This window comes from Bolinopsis microptera, chromosome 2, assembly GCF_026151205.1.
Source record: "Bolinopsis microptera isolate Bmic1 chromosome 2, MBARI_Bmic_1.0, whole genome shotgun sequence".
NCBI classification, from domain to species: domain Eukaryota; kingdom Metazoa; phylum Ctenophora; class Tentaculata; order Lobata; family Bolinopsidae; genus Bolinopsis; species Bolinopsis microptera.
In genome coordinates this window covers 1,580,454-1,599,393 of record NC_087073.1, presented here as the reverse complement: position 1 = coordinate 1,599,393, position 18,940 = coordinate 1,580,454, and the positions used below count along the sequence as shown (strand labels likewise).

Sequence of the window (18,940 nt, the reverse complement as noted above, 5' to 3'; positions counted from 1 at the left end):
TTTTGGTATTTTTCGTTTGCCGGAGTTTTCTACATGATCTTTGATATGTTTAATGAAACTATCCTCCTCCAGAATCGTTTCCCCACAAACTGAACAGAGAAAGCCTCCAAACATGCCGTTAATTTCTATCTGCTCCGTTTTTACTTCTGATTTAACAACATCAGATCTATTTTGAACACAACAACCATCCTGTTCTGTAACGTAACCATTTTCATGAACAGAGTCTCCAGTAAATTCATTGAACAAACTTTGTTTCTCATCCTTTTCTAGTAATTGTAGGTCAGGCTTATAATGACGTTCCCTGACATGTTCAATAAAATACTTCTCATAAAAAAGTTGTTCACCACATGCCGGACACAGAAAACCTCCAGATTTGCTTATCAAATCCTCTTCTTCAGTCTTTACTTCGCTTTTAATGTGAGGACATGACATCTAAAGAGTATTCTTGTTAGATTAATAAAATAATTCAAGAGGAACTTAAAATCAGTAGTAATGTTATCAAGAATCAAGATTGCTGTGCATCTATTATAAATTTGGTACAATACAGTGTTTTGCAAGATAAGTTTTTGATGAATGAATTTAGTCAGAAATGGGAGATTTAAGTCAACATACATTATAAATAAGCAAAGAAGACAATTGCATTCCAGAAACTATATTTATTAACATGGGCATGAGAAATTATGTATAAGCTACAAAATTGTGTCTAAGATGATATGAATATTTTTGAAATTATTTCATTCTGCAAGTTATTTCCAAATTGAAATATCTAAATACTGAAAAGGATAGATTAAAATTAAAGACTCTAGTTATTCATCGTATTTTAAAACAACACTTCAGATGTTCAGATAAAGTTTATCATTTTAACACGTGACACAACATCATTAAAGTTATAATATTTAGTCAATATAGTGATGAGAATAGAATAACTCAGAATACAAATTTTAATAATTTTAATTACTTAATTAGCATGCATTTTCTGGTGACTTGATACATTCGATTTCCGAGCTGTTACATACGAACAATCTGGACATTTAAATGGTTTCTCTCCGAAGTGAGTCTTCATATGTTCTTTTAAGTTTGATTTCCGAACTGTTGTATATGAACAATCTGGACATTTGAATGATTTCTCTCCCAAGTGAATACTCGTAATATGTACTTTAAGGTATGATTTATTAGCTGTTGCAAACAAACATTCTGGACATTTAAATGGTTTATCTCCCAAGTGAATACTCATAATATGTACTTTAAGGTATGATTTATTAGCTGTTGCAAACAAACATTCTGGACATTTAAATGGTTTATCTCCCGAGTGAGTCTTCAAATGTAATTTTAGATTTGATTTCCGAACTGTTGCATATGAACAATCTGAACATTTAAATGATTTCTCTCCAGAGTGAACATTCATAATATGTTCTTTCAGGTATGATTTCCGAGCTGCTGCATACAAACAATCTAGACATTTATATGGTTTCTCTCCAGAGTGAGTCTTCATATGTACTTTGAGGCATGATTGATGAGCTGTTGCATACGAACAATCTGGACAATTAAATGGTTTCTCTCCCAAGTGAATACTCATAATATGTACTTTAAGGTATGATTTATTAGCTGTTGCAAACATACATTCTGGACATTTAAATGGTTTATCTCCCGAGTGAGTCTTCAAATGTAATTTTAGGTTTGATTTCCGAACTGTTGCATACAAACATTCTGGGCATTTATATGGTTTCTCTCCAGAGTGAGTCTTCATATGTTCTTTTATGTTTGATTTGCGAACTGTTGCATACAAACATTCTGGACATTTAAATGATTTCTCTCCAGAGTGAACAGTCATAATATGTTCTTTCAGGTATGATTTCCGAGCTGCTGCATACAAACATTCTGGGCATTTATATGGTTTCTCTCCAGAGTGAGTCTTCATATGTTCTTTTATGTTTGATTTGCGAACTGTTGCATATGAACAATCTGGACATTTAAATGATTTCTCTCTGGAGTGAATTGTTACGTTATATTGAAGAGTAGCACGAATCTTTTCTTCAGGATCACAATTTTCCAGAGGAATGCAACCACTTTCTGATCTATTCCTGATTCTAGATCCTACACTAATATTATCATTATCACTTTGAAATTCATCACATTTTGGTATTTTTCGTTTGCCAGAGTTTTCTAAATGATCTTTGATATGTTTAATGAAATTATCCTCCTCCAGAATCTTTTCCCCACAAACTGAGCAGAGAAAGCCACCAGACTCTCCATTAATTTCTATCTGCTCCGTTTTTACTTCTGATTTAACAACATCAGATCTATTTTGAACACAACAACCAGATTCTTGTTCTGTAACGTAACCATTGTCATGAACAGAGTCTCCAGTAAATTCATTGAACAAACTTTGTTTCTCATCCTTTTCTAGTACTTGTAGGTCAGGCTTATAATGACGTTCCCTGACATGTTCAATAAAATACTTCTCATAAAAAAGTTGTTCACCACATGCCGGACACAGAAAACCTCCAGATTTGCTTATCAAATCCTCTTCTTCAGTCTTTACTTCGCTTTTAATGTGAGGACATGACATCTAAAGAGTATTCTGGTTAAATTAATAAAATAATTCAAGAGGAACTTAAAATCAGTAGTAATGTTATCAAGAATCAAGATTGCATCTATTATAAATTTGATACAATACAGTGTTTTGCAAGATAATTTTTTGATGGATGCATTAAGTCAGAAATGGGAGATTTAAGTCAACATACATTATAAATAAGCAAAGAAGACAATTGCATTCCAGAAACTATATTTATTAACATGGGCATGAGAAATAATGTATAAGCTACAAAATTGTGTCTAAGATGATATGAAAGTTTTTGAAATTATTTTATTCTGCAAGTTATTCCCAATTCAAATATCTAAATACTGAAAAGGATAGATTAAAATTAAAGACTCTAGTTAATTATCGTATTTTAAAACAACACTTCAGATGTTCAGATAAAATTTATCATTTTAACACGTGACACAACATCATTAAAGTTATAATATTTAGTGAATATAGTGAAGAGAATGGAATAACTCAGAATAAAAATTTTAATAATTTTAATTACTTAATTAGCATGCATTTTCTGGTGACTTGATACATTCGATTTCCGAGCTGTTGCATACGAACAATCTGGACATTTAAATGGTTTATCTCCCGAGTGAATACTCATAATATGTACTTTAAGGTATGATTTATTAGCTGTTGCAAACAAACATTCTGGACAGTCAAATGGTTTATCTCCCGAGTGAGTCTTCAAATGTAATTTTAGGTTTGATTTCCGAACTGTTGCATATGAACAATCTGGACATTTAAATGGTTTCTCTCCGGAGTGAACATTCATTATATGTTCTCTTAGGTTTGATTTCCGAACTGTTGCATATGAACAATCTGTACATTTAAATGATTTCTCTCCAGAGTGAACATTCATAATATGTTCATTCAGGTATGATTTCCGAGCTGCTGCATACAAACAATCTGGACATTTAAATGGTTTCTCTCCGGAGTGAGTCTTCAGATGATCTTTGAAGTGTGATTTAGAAACTGTTGCATACAAACAATCTGAACATTTAAATGGTTTCTCTCCGGAGTGAATACTCATAATATGTACTTTAAGTATGATTTATTAGCTGTTGCAAACAAACATTCTGGACATTTAAATGGTTTATCTTCCGAGTGAGTCTTTAAATGTAATTTTAGGTTTGATTTCCGAACTGTTGCATATGAACAATCTGGACATTTAAATGATTTCTCTCCGGAGTGAATACTCATAATATGTTCTTTCAGGTATGATTTCCGAGCTGCTGAGTAAGAACAATCTGGACATTTAAATGGTTTCTCTCCGGAATGAGTCCTTGTGTGATCTTTTATGCTTGATTTCCGAACTGTTGCATATGAACAATCTGGACATTTGAATGATTTCTTTCCGGATTGAATTGTTACGTTATATTGAAGAGTAGCACGAATCTTTTCTTCAGGATCACAATTTTCCAGAGGAATGCAACCACTGTCTGATCTATTCCTGATTCTAGACCCTACACTAATATTATCATTATCACTTTGAAATTCATCACATTTTGGTATTTTTCGTTTGCCAGAGTTTTCTACGTGATCTTTGATATGTTTAATGAAATTATCCTCCTCAAGAATCTTTTCCCCACAAACTGAGCAGAGAAAGCCACCAGACTCTCCATTAATTTCTATCTGCTCCGTTTTTACTTCTGATTTAACAACATCAGATCTATTTTGAACACAACAACCAGATTCTTGTTCTGTAACGTAACCGTTTTCATGAACAGTGTCTCCAGTAAATTCATTGAACAAACTTTGTTTCTCATCCTTTTCTAGTACTTGTAGGTCAGGCTTATAATGACGTTCCCTGACATGTTCAATAAAATACTTCTCATAAAAAAGTTGTTCACCACATGCCGGACACAGAAAACCTCCAGATTTGCTTATCAAATCCTCTTCTTCAGTCTTTACTTCGCTTTTAATGTGAGGACATGACATCTAAAGAGTATTCTGGTTAAATTAATAAAATAATTCAAGAGGAACTTAAAATCAGTAGAATCAAGATTGCTGTGCATCTATTATAAATTTGGTACAATACAGTGTTTTGCAAGATAAGTTTTTGATGAATGAATTTAGTCAGAAATGGGAGATTTAAGTCAACATACATTATAAATAAGCAAAGAAGACAATTGCATTCCAGAAACTATATTTATTAACATGGGCATGAGAAATAATGTATAAGCTACAAAATTGTGTCTAAGATGATATGAAAGTTTTTGAAATTATTTTATTCTGCAAGTTATTCCCAAATTGAAATATCTAAATACTGAAAAGGATAGATTAAAATTAAAGACTCTAGTTATTCATCGTATTTTAAAACAACACTTCAGATGTTCAGATAGAATTTATCATTTTAACACATGTGACACAACATCATTAAAGTTATAATATTTAGTGAATATAGCGAAGAGAATGGAATAACTCAGAATGATTTTAATACTTAATTAGCATGCATTTTCTGGTGACTTGATTATTCGATTTCCGAGCTGTTACATACGAAAATCTAAGCTCTCCACCCAAATCAGTCATAACATGAGGGAAGAATTCGTGAATACCTAGAAAGCTGCCAAGGCCTTCTCGCTAAAACTAGAATCCTATAACTTAATTAAACATGATTTCAAACCAGAGGCATATCTATGAATTATCAAAATACCTGATGTTCGAAAAAGTCTGACAAGGTTTTGTATCAGCTACCACAACCTCTACATCGAAAGGGGCAGATACGAAACCCCCCTTGTACCAAGAGAAGAACGTTGGTGCACCTACTGCTTTTTCAGCAAAGGGCTCAAGCCTATTGAGGATGAAAGTCACGTATTGATTGACTGTTTGCTCTACTCCTCAGTTAGGGAAAAATTCAATTTCCATCCCCAAAACATTACTGACCTAGCCGGTTTGCTCTCCAACAAAACTCTAGATCCTACCACACTCACTGCCACAGCAAGAGCAATCCATTCAATTCTCTCTTTGAACGAACAATATACAGCCTATTATAAGAGCCCAGATTTCCACTCAAATACTGGCAAATGCATAATGCTATAGGACCTTAAATTAAAATTGAACCATACAAACTCGATTTATTTATTTTTCTAAAACTAGCATTATATAACATTTCTTAATTAATATCCCTACACATTTATAAATATTTAGAATTGTGTAACTTAAATTATTTCAGAATTACAACTACTCTGTACTCAATTTAAAGTAATTATCACTTTTGTATCCTTGTATCCTTGTATCCTTGTATCCTTGTATCCTTGTATCCTTGTATCCTTGTATCCTTGTATCCTTGTATCCTTGTATCCTTGTATCCTTGTATCCTTGTATCCTTGTATCCTTGTAAAAAAAAGAAAAAAAAAGGGGTGACCCCCAACCCATGTAGCTGAGACACCTCACAGCAAGTAGACCAAAGTGGCTCTTGCTTGTGAAGGGTGTATCAACTACCCGCCGAGGCGGTGGGTTGGGAGTCCCCCCTGGGATCATTTCGTCCGTAAAATTTTACACATTATAAAAGCTACAATAAATTATCTATAAAATTTACATAAACAAACTTAAGAGACCTCAAAGCTCGTCTTCTGAGGAATGAGATTGAAGAATACGTCATCCAGTCCAAGGTGCTGGGCTTTTTGTCTTCCTCTTATTCCCCTGAGTGCTATGAGTGTGCTTCGTAGCAGATCAAACCTGAATCGTGTTCTGATGTGATTTTTGACCTGGCTCTTAGCTTATTTATTGTATCCTTGTATCCTTGTATCCTTGTATCCTTGTATCCTTGTATCCTTGTATCCTTGTATCCTTGTATCCTTGTATCCTTGTATCCTTGTATCCTTGTATCCTTGTATCCTTGTATCCTTGTATCCTTGTATCCTTGTATCCTTGTATCCTTGTATCCTTGTATCCTTGTATCCTTGTATCCTTGTATCCTTGTATCCTTGTATCCTTGTATCCTTGTATCCTTGTATCCTTGTATCCTTGTATCCTTGTATCCTTGTATCCTTGTATCCTTGTATCCTACGAACAATCTGGACATTCAAATGGTTTCTCTCCGGAATGAGTCTTCAGATGATCTTTGAGGTGTGATTTAGAAACTGTCGCATACAAACAATCTGAACATTTAAATGGTTTCTCTCCAGAGTGAATACTATTCATTAATCAATACTTTTTCTTTCATACAGTAAAAGGATTAGGGTTCAATGTATAGGGTACATAAGCTACAGCATGGTCTTTGTGGACTGTCATTTTGTGAGGCCGATACCCGTGAGTCACATTTTTCTCAGTTAAGGAAGTAAGTCCATCCAATATGAAAAATTATGAATTAGCTCAATTATTCGGTATAAAAATAGTTATTTCTAAGCATATGGTATGGACTTGTATCACGTGGTGACCCCCACGGTCGCTTCACTATATATACAGGGGGAGCCGCGCAACGTATGACAAGTATGGACGGCTGAAAGCTTTAATTTTTCAGACAAATTAAAATGTGACTAGTTATTGATAACTCAACGTGTTTACTTTCGATCTTACGCAAAAACAGAAAATGAAGCAAAGAAAAAAACCAAAAAACGCTCAAGTCGAAATGTTGATTGGCGATGTCAACCCATCGAAATCGTTGTAGCGCAATGCGTTACTGTGCCTACGAAGCAGAGCAACGATCGACGATGCGTTAACAGGTGATACTCTTAAAATATTTGTTCCATATATATCCTTGATTGACGATGTCAATCCTTCGCATCTCGCCGATTTGTGGTTGCGAGAAGCATTATTGGATGCGCGCGCGACCCAGTAGTGCATCGCACTACAATATATATCCAGGACCGTCGATGAGTCCAACTCGGCGCGCGTCCTGGTTATAGGTTGTAAACCTACAAACGATGCGAAGCGGCGAAGTCCTCCAAGTCGAAATGGCGACGATGGACTTATTTCCTTTTCGAGAAAACGGCAGTATAAAACGACTGTTATCGTTTAACGACATGACAGCTGTTAAAAACATGACGGCTGTTAAAAAACCAAAAATGTACGTGGAAAGGGTTTTAACGGGTGATACTTGTAAAATATTTGTTCCGTCGACGAGGGTTGTAAGAAATTCTTCATTAAAATGGCTATTGGCTGACTGTTCATAACAGGTTCCGACTGTATTATTTGTGCGCTCTATTATAAGGTTGTTCCGGAGCTGTTAAAACTTGTCAACCGTTGTAGACTTGATTGACGATGTCAACCCTTCCAGATCGTTGCTCTGCAAATTAACATAGCAACGATTTAAGTAAGAATGATAGTTTGCGCGGCGCGTCGAAGCAGCGAAGTCCTCCAAGTTGTAGACCTGCCACGCAGGATTCGATGATGATTAATCACTCTACACTCGATTGTCACGTGACTTTTCAACTTGTTTTCTAGCTGGTCCTAAACGACTATTCGAAACCCTAATACCCTTAAATCTGATCCAATTCCTAACTCTTACCCAATCCTTAACAAAAGCAGTTGCTGAAACCCGTGTAACGAAATGTGTTACTGTGCCGCTCCGCGCACTCAATTATGCTTCTCGCAATCACTTCGCTAGATCGGTTAAATGCGCTACTGGGTCTCGCCGCGCTGCGAAGAATTGACATCGTCAATTAACTGTTAACGGGTGATACTCGTAAAATATTTGTTCCAACTCGGTGCGCGTCCTGGTAGGTTATAAACCTACAAATTAACTGAAACCCTAATTCTAACGAGAAAGAAAACTAACTTCCTTATACGGTCATATCACGTGATCAAGACAGTTTTCACCAATATCTCGTCAGGGAAGCATTTTAACCTTATATGTCAAGGTGCAAGGGGGTGATTTAGGATCAGCGTCCGAAAATACATCGATTGAAGTTGGTTTCAACTTTCGCATGTCGGGGGGTCTTTTCAAAAAAATCTGAACGGGCGATACTCGTAAAACATTTGTTTCAAATATCTCGTTAACATGACCGTCGACAAATCCAATTTGGCGCGCGTCCTGGTAGGTTAAAACCCTACAAGAAAAATCTTGAAGATAGACTGTAGATTGTCATGTAGCGCGATGTACTACAGGACCGTGCATCTTCTCGCAACCATGTCACACGTATGCAGATTGGTGAGATGCCGAATGCGAAGAATTGACATCGTGAATCAATTCAATATCATAAGTTTAAAAAGCAGAATATTAATACACTTCGTTTATTTTATAAAAACGCTACATTCCATTAGTGATTAGGTTCCAAAATATAAATCGGATGTATATACATAAATTGGATGTAATAACATTGTTACTCACCTTAATTGACGATGTCAATTCATGGCAGCTCGGCGCGGCACAGTAGCGCATTTCGCCAATCTAGCCAGTCGCTGTGAGAAGCCTCATTGAGTGCGCGCCGCGGCACAGTAACGCATCGCGCTACAATTACTCACCGTGCGTCCTTCGCATATTTTCATCGCGCGGCGTAACCACTGCTCGGCGTATCACCGCAGCTATGAGTTACCACGTTGCTGTTAGTTAGGGGTCGTTCTTGATTGACGATGTCAACCCATCGAGATCGTTGTTGATTGACGATGTCAACCCTTCCAGATCGTTGCTCTGTTAAAATGTAAAAGCAACTAAATGATCTAATCAGCTTCGATGCAAAGCAAGAATGCTAGTTTGCGCGGCGAAGACCTCCAGCATCCAAAAATTGTCGATGCGAAGCATGCAAGAATGCTAGTTTCAAGTTTGCGCGGTGCGTCGAAGCGGCGAAGTCCTCCAAGTAACGGGTCGTTCACAATTATTATAATACTATAATACCTTGGCTTCTGAGTGATGAGCGCGATAATTCCCGACAGCTTGCTGGGCCTGGAGGGAACGAAATAGCCAATGTATTATAGGTTATAATACTTTTCGTTTCCGATTGGAATGTGTGTAATATAATGCGATACGTGCGCTTGATAAAATATAGTGTGTAATATATAGTGCCCCACTGTTATTTGTTTTGAAACTTGCCGCCAGCCAGTCTGAGGTGACTCGCAGTCTATGCTGATAATACCTTCGCTTCCCTTGCGGGATATATCTGCAAATTATCAGCTCTGTGTCCACGGGTTTTGGTGCATATAATTCCCGGAAAGTATTATAATTGATAACTACGTAATCAATATTTTAGCAATTGTTACCCCCTCCCCCATCCGTTACCAACCGTAATCAACACCTACCCTCCCCTCCTGACAGCAAAATTACGTAATCCTGACCTGACCCCCCCTTTTTTTACCTGGAAAACATTATTCTCTATGTTTCATACTTATACCCTGATCATAATGAGCCGAAATTATTGGGGGGGGGGGGGGGGGGGGGGGGGGGGGGGGCAACCATATTAAAGTATATTAAAATGTAGGATTTTCCCGAGGATATACTTTAATATATCCCTATCTCCTTGGAGGCCTACTTCAAAAATTGTTGCCCAAAATAAGCTTGAAATGCAATTCTTAATCTATTCCAAAAAGTTCTTGAAAAAATATTGAAAACTGATGGAGTTATTTCAATTTTAATGAAGTCATTTTGGCTAGTATTCCGAACCGAGATATTATGTGCAATTTTCCCAATTTTGTTCATGGAGGTCTTTTTACTTAGTATCCACTATATTCAACAAACGCTGAGTTATATCTTTCACATAGAGTTAGTCTCATTAAAAAATATTGAAATTTTATCGAAATTGGTCAAAAGCGAATTTGGGCAAAAGCGTATGCCCAAATATGGGCATATTTTTTAAAGCTCATAGCTCAGCCAATTTTTGACCAATCTGGACGGAAATTCATGTACTAGTCCTAAAACAGGCTTATCTTGCGAATCTGAGTGAAAATATAGTTCATCATGTAAATCTTAACGAAGAATATAAATCTTCTAATTGTAGGTATATTAAAGTATATCAAAATGTAGGATTTTTTCCGATTTTGACCCGGGGATATACAATTTAATATACTTTAATATGGTTGCCCCCCCCCCCCCCCCCCCCCCCCCCCCCCCCCCCCCCCCCCCCCCCCCCCCCCCCCCCATTATTGTTATGATATCCCGTATCCGTCCAAGCACCCAACTTCTTGACGGATGTTACTCGTCTAAATTTCTTTAGACTTTAAGTTCAGCAGCCGGATTTACCTGGGGACCCCAGGCTATTATGTTCATAACACAAATAGATATTCGGCGGAATGACAGGCTGAGCGAATTAGTCCATTTAAACTGGTTACGAATCAAACAATTATTTGAAAAGTGTATCGAATAGGATAAGAATTAACGTTATTTACACATTAATTGATGCGAAGACAAATTAGCGGAAGTTTAAGGGTATTGCTGGCAACCAAAACTTCTGGGCAAATAACAAGATCTCACAAAAGCAATATCTGCTGTATCTCACCAAACAATTCAAGAGTCAGAACATCAGTTTGAAATCCTTAAAGTATGTATCACACGATGGATACTAAATTCTAAATACATGCTGATTTAAATTTTAGGTTTATGCTTTCAAATATAAAGAAATTATCCATATATTATATATATGGTGGTTTCGTTGAAAACTAAATAGTCTGATTAAACAAAAACATGAACCACTTCTAATGATGTGGAATAATATGCTTGAATACTGGTCCACTTTCCTATCAGTGGCAGTCAAGTTCAAAGAGAGAATAACACGTTATGTTAAAAAGGATTTAGATTTTAAAAAGATCCAACGAACGAAAAATCATCCGCACCAAATAACAATACAGTCTGTGTTGATGAACAGTCCTCGAATTGATTGACGAAATTCTAATAAAATTGTAAATTAGATAGTTATTAAATTAATTAGTCTGTTTTGTTGCGGCATTTCGAGCATCTCCCAGTTCAGCTATCCCCGCTTTCTCCGTCCTCCTCTGCAGAATTTTACAGTTATTTTAGTTATTTTAGTAATTTTACAGTTATTTTAGTTATTTTACAGTGAGCTAATTGTTATTTTGTTAAACATCTCTCTCATATTTTAAAATCTGTTAACATCCCAACCATTGATCAAGTCTTTTGTTGTGGTAATTGGCAATTAATTTTTCGATTTCAGTTCGGTAGCAGAGAAGAATAGTGCCAGTGGGTACAAAATATGGTTATCAAGTGAATGAGCTGGTTTTGAGTATGAAAATGAAACACTCTAAATTTAGGGTTAGATAGTTCTGCCCACTCCAAAAAATACCATTTCCATTTATTGGCGCCGACCCTCTCTTGGCTTACTATAATGAGATCCGCCATCCATAGATGGAGACGTCTAGTAATGCAAACAGTGCTGTAATGCCAATACGGCCTACCAACAGTTGCACACACTACACTTTTTACACTATTTTTCACTACATTTTTGCCCTTTTTTTTACACTTTTAATTACACTTAACAAAATTATCTTCTAAAAATCTTCTTTTTTCCTATTATTTTCCAATCAGTCTTCACATAGTAAATTTCCAAAGGTAAAACATACCTTTGGTGGGAAAAAAATGTCACTTTTTTTACACTTTTTAACACTACACTTTTGGGACTTTTGCATTTTTAATGTATGGTGTAAAAAAGTGTACCCCCTGGAGTTTTAAATCCCTTTGCTTAGTCCTCTAAAACTTTGTTCCCTTAAAACCTGTCCTCTAAAACCCTGTCCTCTAAAACCCTGTCGACTGTAAAGAGTTCGACTGATTGTGACTCAGTACTTAGCTAAATGTTCAAAGTAGCCACTAGCCACCTACTTTGGACAAGACATTTAGATTTTAAGTATTGATTCAGTTGTATGATTTGTTCTGATATATTAAAAAGTAATAAGAAGCCAAAAACAGTCTCCAGCTAGCGAAAATATACTTAATTTGTTTCAGTATTTCCTATTAGGGTGGATGAGTATTACGCTATTTCTAGTTAAGAGAAGGTTTAGACATTTTGTTTGGAATGTACCTGTCTTCCAGGTCAAACAACTCTCGTAGTACTTGATAACCACTTGAGGGCACTTTACGTTAGCTTCCTTAGCAGGAACCCAGTCGAGAATGTCTGCTCCTTTCCTGTGATATGATCTCTGTTATAAGTAGTTAATAATGTCCCAATTTCACTAATAATCACTCATCGTAACTTATTTCCCGCTTAGTCGGGTGCGCGCGCAAACAATGCGCGTCATTTCTGGACTGACACGAAATTTTCTGTATAAAGCTAAATCAAAATTTGCTAGTAAATTTACGGGTATTAGCACGAATGGCGTGGCTCAGCTATGTCACCGAAATCGCAAAGAAACAGCGGAAAATGTTAGATTTAACTGAAGGGATATGCTACATCATTTCCTAATGCAATCTTGTAAGATTATAATAATTATATATATAATCAATAGTAAAGAAGACTAACCACTTAATGTTGAACATTATTTGACTGTCAAGATCGGTGGCTCCAATGATCTCCTCGGCTTCGTATCCTCGCTCAAAACCAATGGGTTCGTTGGAAGCATCGTAACCATTGTTCTGTTTTTTGTGTGTTCTCTTCTTTTTGGGAGGTGAGCTGGCAGCTGATGCCCCTTTACTACTGTGTACCTGAATAATACAGAGATGGGATAATTACAACGTATTCTTATGATATCTTGACGTATGTACAGAGAGAGAGACCATTATAAATAATTTTGTGAGCAGACCAATGACAAAACCCCAATACAGCTACAACCCCCCCCCCCCCCCGAGCTATCATGGGTGGGAGAGGTTTATATCACGCATAATGACCGTATCAGCAGATGGGGATCTACATCTGCAACACTTGCTCTAGCCTACATTCTACAAGTCTCCTTGTGAAACACGTACCTTCTCAAACTCAGATATCAGCTCATCACAATCTAAATTGGTTACTGGCTCCCACGTGTTGTCTGACTCAGGGTAATTCTGAAATTATTGCTTTTCAGTTTTCTATTACCAGTTTAAGTAACTAACTAGAAGTATAAAGTAGTAGCAACTCTGCGAGAACAAGCTTCACAGAGAATGAATAACAATTACAGTATTTAATAAACTTCTCCCATCGAAATTTGAGCAGAGGAATCGTTCGGACCAGTAATCGACCGGGATTCCCGGTACCGGGATTGGCAATTTTGAGCTATCCCGGTCCCGGTCAGGCCTGAAATCATGTCCCGGTCGATTACTGGTTCGGACCTAACATATTAGATAAATTTAAAAATATTTAGAGCTGTCTGTTTATCCGGGGGATGTGACAGTTGATTTGCAAACTGATTGGTGAGGGGTACAGTGAGGGATACAGTACAATGTACATACTGCACTGGTGAATATTTTATGTTGTGATAAGAGGTCACAATTTACATGATTAAAATGAAAATCTGGCACTAGTTAGCACGTACCCACTACCCTGTTACCATGGTAACAATAGTAGTACGTACCCTGTTACCATGGTAACAATAGTAGTATGTACCCTGTTACCATGGTAACAATATTAGTACGTACCCTGTTACCATGGTAACAATAGTAGTATGTACCCTGTTACCATGGTAACAATAGTAGTACGTACCCTGTTACCATGGTAACAATAGTAGTACGTACCCTCCATTTGAGATAGTAGAGCACTGTTCCGTCTTCTAAAACCCTCTTATCCAGAATCTTCTCCACAACATAAACCTCCTCCTCTTCCTCTACTCTATCCCTCTTCTTGGACTTCTTCTTTTCAGTGGCGGGTTTTGAAGAGCTGCTTGCTGTTCCTGGCTTACCCATCCTAATACAGTTAGTTTTAGTGTATAGTGTATTATCGTGTATAGTGTATAATAGTGTTAGTGCATTATGATTGAAAGCCCCTCGTGAGGTAAGGGGATTGTCTCTAATGGACTAATTTATTATCTACATCATGATCAGTTTAAAATAAAACCCCTGTGGGCACTCCTGAAAACATACCTACTAGAAAATATATCAAAACTAAATAGAAGAGTGAGGTGAAATGAAATAAATCGTAACAAACTGCAATAAATGGAATATAAATTTTGAATTCGTTATTTTATTGGCACGCCGCAAATTTATAAAAATGTAATATAATATAACAAAATTCAAGCAAAAATTTTGTCCAGAAATCACATTTAGAATGGGTTTTGGTATCAAATTAATTTCACTCTATTATTTTTTAAATCACAGATTATAAACACTAGCAGGAACCCGTCTAACCCTAAAATGGTGTCAAGACTGAAGAGACTAAAACAATTATTACCTATTTAATTCGCGTTTTTGACACCACTTGGGGTACCAAATTTTGGGCTCTAAAACTCCTATTTCTTGGCCTATTTTTTATTTTTTCATGCTGATTTGGAGGCCATTAAAGCATTTGACCCAGTCAAAAAAGATTCAGTTGTATATCTTTGACGGTTTTTGAAGAAATTCGCGTTAAAGTTGATGCCGTGGTGTCAGTAAAATGGCACAGATAAATATATATATATCGTCTCGCTTTATATATAGTAAGATAGCATTGATTTGGTTTGGTAAAAAGTGTGATAGGAATTGAAAAACAAATTAGATTTAGCCCCAATTAGCAGCAAAACCAATTACGAATTTCTATTTCTATTGGACCTACGGAGGCCGCTGATTTCGTGGATGAGAAAATTACTCGTGGACCACTCATTTACATTATCAACCCCTTTCTGAAGCTTCAGTACTGTTCTCTTGCATTGTGATTTGAAAGCCTTCAGCGATTGGCATGACACTGAATTGAAAGCTTCGTCTATCGATGCGTCTACAAATAGGAGTGGGCCGTTGAAGAATATTGAATTTCTATGTGTGGCGTTATTGCAGTCATTGAACCATTCATAGTTAGCCTCAGTGATAACTTCTGAGTTTCGAGACGGCACATTTTCGTGAATAGTTTTTGCGACGGGCTTAGGGAGCTGATTAGGGAAATAGAAAATTTTATCTATGAAATTGAGTGAATTAGATAAGATTATGCTGTGTATGGTTAGGATCGAATGGCTGCTGAAAAAAGATTTGGTGCCAGTAGGAAGTGTACCATCTTTATAAAATTAGTTCACAAATCCTGGCATTACGGCTCTAATACCTTTCTTTTGTTATCGTCTATAGTGTATTATAGTGTTACTGTATAGTGTATAGTGTATTATAGTGGTTATTCAGACTTAGAAGAATAACATTTGAATGACCTAAAATGATTTGAAAATTTAGTACTTTTCGTGTGTACTTATCGGTTGCTGCAGTTTCACATATTTATATAGAAAAGCTTGCTGCTTTTTACAAAAAAGATTTTACAAAAAGTTTTTACAAAAAATGTTATGATAGTAAAAATTAATAAAAAGTCTCCTTAATAATCGACTTAATATACAACTGATTGGTATAAGCTATAGATCAGATTGTCTCAAATTCTTAGCTTTTAAAATTTTTTTATTGAGACTGACTGCATTATTTGTTGTTGAAGAGAGGCTGGACCTAGATGGCCCACTAGAGGATAGCATGAGAATGCTTTACCTGCCTCTGGAGTATGGCCACCTGAAGAAGGTTGCCGGGGTTATCTATGTGGAGATGAAGTGATAATGTGAAATGAAAGGGAATGAGTGATGACCAGAGATAATGAGTAGAGGCAACAAGAGAGGCTCTAGGTCACTCCTGTCTGGTCCAGTTCCTCTGGCACAATAAGGCGTTTAGTGGAGATATGTTGGTTGTCAAAAATGTCGTTGATGGAGAGGTAATAATCCTGAAGTATCCCTCTAAGTTGGGCATTGTCCGAGAAAGTGCGGAACAGTCTCATCTTCATTGTCACACATGATTTGCAAATGGTATGGAGATGTTTGTCCAGACCACAATGTACCGTGATAAGGTGCACTGCAGTTCTGTACTTTTGTCTATTGTGTTTGAATGTAGTGTTGAGGTTTTTGATGATTGCTCATGCTTGGTACCAAGTGTCATTTTGGGCTTGGAAAATTGTCAGTCAGGCTATATGGCAGCTTTGTAGATGTTGTGACAATGCTAGTAGTGGTCCCAGGCTTGCGACTGGAATTGCGGTGTTAAATCGATTTAACGGTATACCAACGATCCACCTCCCACTTGTTGTTTGGTACTTAGCATTAATAGTGTTAGCTGTAGCCATTTATAGCAAGAACCTTAAAACTAAAGGGGATGACAAGGAAAAGAGGAAGGAAAAAGAATAACGGAACAAACAATTAATTAAAGTATTCACAGGAGTATTAGTTATTGTAATTATAAGCTTCAATAATAAATCACTGACTAAAACATCTAATTAAAATGACACTTGGTACGCTCGCCCATTTTCACTGGTCAGTCTGAACTTCGGTTTAGCACGTTGTACACTTATTCACCTAAGTTTCAGAATTTTTTCAGTTTAGCAGAGTTAGTACCCGTGTTTCAATGAAATCAAAAGATGTCAGGGGAGTTCTTTAATAATGTTATGGTCATCTAGAATACCGAACTTCCTGAAAACGTTATTATATTTCCTCAGACAACGTTTAATATCTTTAATCAGTCTATCACGGCTATATCCTCTATCAATTAGAATTTTGAATATCTTGTGAAGATGGGAGGTAAAGATATCCAATCTAGTGCAAACATTACCATATCTAAGAACTTGACTTGAAAAAACGTTGTAGCCAATATAAGACTGGATTCACTGGTTGTGCCAAGCTTGGCCAGCTCATCTGCTTTTTCGTTTCCCCACAATCCGATGTGTGCTGCTCTCCATCAGATCTCTAGAGTGTTGAGTGCATAACAGTCTCTAGTAGTTCTACTCCTCGTTGAAAGCGAGGTTTGTATAGAGTAGAGGCTGATGTGTGTTGGTATAAGTTGAGAGGAATTTGCTTCTCTGATGGCCACCAATGTAATATATATAAATGAGGCCCCTCCTTACGTTAAAACTTCAAAGCCGGATTAAATTTTGAAAAAGTTAAAGTGAAAAGATTGACCTGAAGGAAATTTGGCTCGGGAGAGGTTAATTTAACCTGTTTGGAAGTTCCAGAGAGCAATAAAATTGATCATTATGCTCAAAAATTTCACCCTCGGCCCAGCATTTTGGGGGGGTCGATCATGTTTTTTAGTCCATACGATTTTGTCCATCCTCAGAAAATAGGGTACCGCATGGACAAAAATGGACATAAATGGGCATAAATGGACAAAAAATGTAACTTTTGATTTGGATTGTCTCCACAATTTGTAACAAACTGCCCGAAGAAATCGTTAGCGACTAATCACGATCAATGACCATGGACCTTTTTAGGGTACACTTTGGTCATTTTTTTCAATCTTTAAATCCTCATATAGGTACAGAAAATAGTCTGTATTTCTATAGTGACTCTCAAAGAGAGAAACCTTTGAGCAAAAGTAAGTAACCTAAGTTTTACCAAGATATGATTTCGAGACCAGCTAGTATAGAGCTGCCTGTACTCTGTATTTTGCTCTGGGATCCGACCTGTAACATCAGTAGGTCGTAGATCAGATTTTAGGTACGTTTTGATGTATCTAAATGGTCTCTACAATTTTCTTAGGGCGGAAAACACAAAAATAATCAAGAAAATTATGAACTGCGTACCGTTTTTCGGCCATATTTTCGAAAATAATAATTGCATATCTAATTGCCCTGAACTCATAGAGGCAGTCCAGCTTCTGTTTACAGTTCTCACAAGGAGATTGCAGAAACCGAGATCCCTAGAGTCTTCGGCCCTTTCAGGTGATGAAATTGGCAGAGCATAATACACAGGTAACGGAAATGGTCCATTGCTACCAATATTATTAGAAACCTCCATCTATGCTTTCTAGGGGTGGCTTGCAAAATGCAAGCAGTGAATTATCAGTTCAATGCAGGGGAGTTAGCTCAGATGAAGTTAGAATAGATACACATCTCAATTTGATACTCTGAAATGCATGCAAGATGAATTCATGATATCCCTACTACTTTGATAGAAGTTTTAATTTGAAATTTTGACAAGAGCTGAGGGCTGCCCAAAATGTTTGAGAGCCAAGATATTAAAACGGTGTTGTGTTACAAATCATCGAATCTCAATATAAACATGCCAGCACATCAATGAACTCTACATATTAGGTATCTTTTAGCAAAAGATACCTATTATGTCAGAAACTATTACGACGGTAATACAAATGTAACACTCAAACGGCAAATGGGAACACAAGGCTATCAAAGTAAGAGCGCTCGATTTTTATTGACATTTTAAAGAGCATTGCGCGGCGCCACTAGCAGCGAAATGACATAACATTTGCTCGAAAAAAAATTCAATTCTATAGATAATTTTAACCTGAAACCTTTTTTGTTTCAGAAGTGATTAATTGTCACGAAGAGTTTACTTTGTAAACCTTTAAAAATGCACGACAATATTTATTATACAATTTACAATTGATATGATATAAAAACA

At 36.5% G+C, this 18,940-nt stretch overlaps 1 protein-coding gene across 1 annotated transcript; it reads right to left on the bottom strand.

The window, feature by feature from the left end:
• Positions 1–10,806: 10,806 nt before the first annotated feature.
• Positions 10,807–14,534, bottom strand: LOC134826454 (chromobox protein homolog 1-like). Its single transcript, XM_063838834.1, has 6 exons — positions 14,530–14,534; positions 14,121–14,289; positions 13,377–13,454; positions 12,934–13,115; positions 12,496–12,599; positions 10,807–11,455 (listed from the first exon to the last, which is right to left on the bottom strand). The coding sequence occupies exons 2-6, from the start codon at positions 14,286–14,288 to the stop codon at positions 11,427–11,429; spliced, it is 561 nt and encodes a 186-aa protein (XP_063694904.1). The 5' UTR covers position 14,289; positions 14,530–14,534; the 3' UTR covers positions 10,807–11,426.
• Positions 14,535–18,940: the final 4,406 nt, after the last annotated feature.

What these genes read in the sequence shown, in the direction of transcription:
- LOC134826454 (XM_063838834.1), bottom strand. Translation starts at nt 14,288, where the DNA reads ATGGGTAAGCCAGGAACAGCAAGCAGCTCTTCAAAACCCGCCACTGAA. An exon ending in TCTACTATCTCAAATGGAGG is followed by an intron (nt 13,455 to 14,120) that starts GTACGTACTACT and finishes CAATAATTTCAG; the next exon opens with AATTACCCTGAGTCAGACAA. An exon ending in TGATATCTGAGTTTGAGAAG is followed by an intron (nt 13,116 to 13,376) that starts GTACGTGTTTCA and finishes TGTATTATTCAG; the next exon opens with GTACACAGTAGTAAAGGGGC.